The sequence below is a fragment of the Morone saxatilis genome, unplaced genomic scaffold (assembly GCF_004916995.1).
Source record: "Morone saxatilis isolate NCDOM2014 unplaced genomic scaffold, NCSU_SB_2.0 Contig1, whole genome shotgun sequence".
Classification (NCBI taxonomy): domain Eukaryota; kingdom Metazoa; phylum Chordata; class Actinopteri; family Moronidae; genus Morone; species Morone saxatilis.
Genome location: NW_023339651.1, coordinates 11,905,754 through 11,910,316, shown reverse-complemented (window position 1 = coordinate 11,910,316; position 4,563 = coordinate 11,905,754). Strand labels below are relative to the sequence as shown.

Here is a 4,563-nt window from a genome sequence, read left to right as displayed (position 1 = left end):
TCTATCTTTATCTTTATTTATTTAGATTTTAAAAAGTACTTTATTTTTGTAGGCAAATTCCTTGTATGTGTTAAAAACGTACTTGGCAATAAACCAGATTCTGATTCTGATATATACCTACCTGATATATATGTAGATATACACACATACATTCCAAACACCCTGTGCTACCAACAAAACAAAACACTGGCAACAGTAACAGGAATGTACACAGTTGGGAGAACTCTAATGTAATCTCTGAATATCCCAAAGCGAAGTAACTTCTGCTATTATCTTATTATATTGTATCTTACTGTGAACAACAGCTTGACAGGGAGATTTAAATAATCAACTGTTTAGAGCACACTCTACTCTAATTTTCCTTAAAGTAAAAAAAAAGAAAAGCTTTTTGAGACAAATATATAATATTGTTATGCAGGAGCCTTGAGGAAACATCAGAGATCTTCAAATGCAAATTATGGCAATGGAAACCGGTTAAGCATTTAGTATGTCAAGTGTAGCGCAACACTTAAATGTGCTACACAACTGTACAACTATTGTTTTGTTGTTTTTTTAAACAATAATCACATTCTTTAAGACATATATTTGTGTTACATAAGATATGTTTCATATGTTTTCATGGGCTACATTTACATAATATCACAACTACTAATAGATGCAGACTATAATACAGAAAAAGTATCCAGCTACATCACCTTGTCTAAAATATAACAACAGGATAACAAATGTTGAAGGTACGGCTCCCTTAATGTTTTACATTTCATCATCCTTTTTTTTTTTCCTTTTTTTTCCCTCTAAGGAAGTGAGTGAAAATAGATTACTGCTGCTGAGAAAGAATGATTTCATATTTCACCATCTGAAAAGGTCCATCATTCTTTAGTTTCTGATATTTCAGACAATATAATTCCACTGTCTTAACTGTATTATGCATCGAGCCATCACTGTGGTTTTGACACTATAGTTTCCTTTTGTTGAGGGTAACTTTCTTTCGAATAGAGGATCGCTATCTGATTACCATCAAAGCTCAAGGTAAAAAAATAAAACTTACCCACAGTAGGAAGACACACAGCAGCACATGGTGTGAGAAGATTATGAGAGATAAAGGCTTCATCGTTGTTTTGGTTTATTAAGCTACACACATAGTATGACCTTGTTTCCTTTGTTGTCCTCCAGATAAACTTCAAGTTTCTATTTGCAGTACTGCCGCTGATGTGTTGACAAAGACAACAACACTTTAGGCTGACAAGGAATTTCTCTGTGCCTGGGCTGACACAGTCCAATATTAACTTTAATCCACTGGTGTTGACTTTTAATTCTTAACCATGTCCTCCTTCTGGTCCTGTCTGATATTTGCAAGTGACTAAGTAAGTAGCTGCTTCTCCTTTTTGGCCTTGTAACCAAAGAGACCTTTGCCCCGCCTGTTACTTCCTTATTAACGGTCAAAGTGTCTGTTTTACATATTTATTAGTGGTGATTGCTTTATATCTGCTGTATGCTTATCATTACCAGTTTTATGTTTGGGACTACCTGTGTACCTTTATGAGTACAAATATGTGTTTTGAACTATTCTAAAACTAATGTTTTAGCATATGATTTAAGTTAAAATCACAGTCTAGTATCTTCAGTTGGGCTATTTTCACAGAAGAGTAGATTTGCATTTGCTTTCTTCGCACTGTCTCGGGAGGCAGAGATATTTATAGCTTCCATGTGGTTGACATCTACTGTAACAGGAACTTCTCATCACTAACACACATATAGCAGAACATTGTACTGTTTATGGTCTCATATCATGGTACAGCACCCCATAAAAGTGTTGTTTTATCAAAGAAAATGTTGTCCAATGTTGTCCAATGGGGAAACATGAGGAGGAAGTTAGCTATCATAATTATAATGCTTTTCCCCAATCCTTGAATATAAAATGATGTCATACTAAAACAGAACTATAATGAGCATCCGTATTAGATACTGAGCATAACTAGTGCTTGTTTTAAAAACATATTCAGTCAACATTCATGCAAACCTGCTGTATTTTATTATATTTGGCCAGTGTCTGCATGATAATTTGCATTTACATTTTAAGACATGCACTCTGAAGTTATCAAGAAGTGAAATGCATATCCAACATGGTGCTCATGTTTTTCGAGTCTTAATTCATACAAACCTTAAAATTCATCACATTTCCACTGACATTGGTTACAAATGTTACAGTTTTGAATGTCAAAATATGTTTAAAACCCGTAGCTCCCGGGCGCCTGGTTAGCTAGTCCTGCAGCGGCCCAGGGTTCGACTCCGACCTGCGGCCCTTTGCTGCGTGACAGCTGTCTGTCTTCAGCTGTCACTATCATAAAGGCAATAAAAATGAAAAAATCAGATTACGTGTGATTTGTGCCGTCGTCAAATATGAGCAAAAAAAAACAGATTTAGGCCACTTCTGCCTGCAGTGTGAACGTAGCCTCAAGCGGGAATGGGTAGCAATGAAACACCTGCAACAGCATTACACATGTCAAGTAAAGAATATCGCATTCAATGGGAGCATTTTTGACGAACGGCATCCGTTCAGCTGTATCTTATTTTTTCAAAGTGGAGGAAGAAGCTGTCATAGAGAAGTGGAATGCCACCAGTCACAGAGAGAGTCAGGGTTTAATAAGAGATCTAGAAGGAAAATAATTTTGTACATCCACAGAGTGCAATCACAAGTAGTTAGGTTGTTAGTTGTATGTGGCTCGACCTGGTATGGGTGATCAAAATATATAGAATACTCATCATCAGTGAGTCTGAGTTGTTCTTTTTTTGTTGTATTTAGATGTGTAAACAGGATTGTAGACACTCAGAATACTGTTTAAATTGTGGTAGATATCCCTTGTTTAAATGTGTCAGTGAAGAAACTTTTGTCTTCAGATCCGGCATACGTTTCCTGAGATACGTATGTTTTTTTGTTCTTTCTCTTTTTCTTATCAATTTTCACGTATAGCCAAGTGAAAAAAAGAGAACACTCTGGCTGAGTCACACACATGTTGAATGTTTTTTTCTGGTCTCATTGGCAAGAAAGACCAGTGAAGAGTCAGACAAGGAGGGCAGCAGAGGGAGACATAAAGAAAATGCAGACAGAATCAGCATCTGTATTTAATGTTTGAATATAAGCATTCACTTAATGGCTGTCTCCGATGAAATCATCTGTCCTACTTTTTGACACCGATGTGTCGTTGTTTGGGGAGACGGATAAGGACTCAGGGCCTACACACAGGAGGAGGGTTGTTATTCAATGTAGGGCAGAGTGTGTTTGTGTCTGACATGCCAAACTATAAAACACAAATATGAATGTCTTTTCTCACTGAAACTTCCCTGAAAGTCCACGTCATTTTGGGAGTCGGGGGGAGACAAATGAAAAAACGCTGATGGTTTTGGAAAGTATCAGCAAGTCAGAGTTTTTGTTGAAAAACAAGTATCAAAAAATATCCAGCGCAACTCTCAAAGGAAAATGCTAAAACATTTGTCTGTACTTTTTAAACTGCAAGATTCAGCTGCCAGAAAAAAGCATTTTAATCACCTGGGAAAGGGTTTTCATCCTTGTTTTGCCACCAAGCTTGTAGGCAACATGACAACACATCAGCACATTCTTAATGCAGTGCAGCTCCACTGCCTTTGATACAGATAATGTTTTAGTGATCTTCTTTCTAGAGCCAGAAAGTGACAAGAAAGTTGCTTTCATACAAAACAGTCTCTGGAATCATAGGCCATAGTAGATTTTTTTGTGGTGTAAATTGAACCATATTAAACAAGTTACGTATGTTACTGTAACCTGCTCAGCCAAGAATCCCAAGGACCTGCATCATTTTGCATTCCCAATGAGGAATTAGTGTGTCATTTATGTAGTAAGACATAAAGTAACAGTGTGGGGTGGTGCAAGGGCTTACAGCATGTTTGACTTTCATGCTGAATATGGAAGTTTGCGTCCCAACCATGGCCACAATCTTTCCCAGAACTAATAGCTAATAGCTGTGGTTGCCGTGCATGAATATATTCAAGATTATTTTAAAAGGGCTGCCACTGAATGTTAAGGAACTGGACATAAGGTCATTTGCACAGTTTTTAAATATCAATATAGCATATATCTGTCGTGTTGTGGCAATTTATTCATTAATTCATTCATGGGAAAATATACCTAACTATTAATACATCCTTAAGTCAGAAAAAAATATATATTTAGACTTGAAAACAAAGTCAAAGACAGTAAACAAAAACTAAATCTCTGTGTAAACTATTTAACCTGCTATGTTAGGTCTTATGAAGCCTTTATTTCTGAAGTGGGGGGTATAGAATATTATGAGGGAGCAGTTGGTAGAAAGGAGGTGTTTTACTTCCACAGTTGTGGCTTGTGGCTCCAGAGGCTCTTCAGTCCTCTTGACTGTGCGTCACTCTCCATCAGCGCTGATCCCATCGTGCAGCTTAGAGCTCATAAATGGCCTGGAAATGATGGAGCGCTGCAGCTGGTTTGGCAGCATCAGCTGATTAGCATTCATATCCACTCTTGCTCTTTTGCTGCCTCTCTCGCTCTCTCTCTCT

At 37.2% G+C, this 4,563-nt stretch overlaps 1 protein-coding gene across 2 annotated transcripts in view; it reads right to left on the bottom strand.

Annotated features, from left to right (window-relative positions):
• The window catches only part of LOC118333159 (receptor-type tyrosine-protein phosphatase H), a 7,881-nt gene extending 6,696 nt beyond the window's left edge, over positions 1-1,185 (bottom strand). For both annotated transcript variants that reach the window (XM_035668690.1, XM_035668700.1), the window contains exon 1: positions 1,049-1,185. In XM_035668690.1, the coding sequence (XP_035524583.1) occupies positions 1,049-1,111 (63 nt within the window). In that variant the 5' untranslated portion in view covers positions 1,112-1,185. The remainder of the gene's footprint in view (positions 1-1,048) is intronic.
• Positions 1,186-4,563: the final 3,378 nt, after the last annotated feature.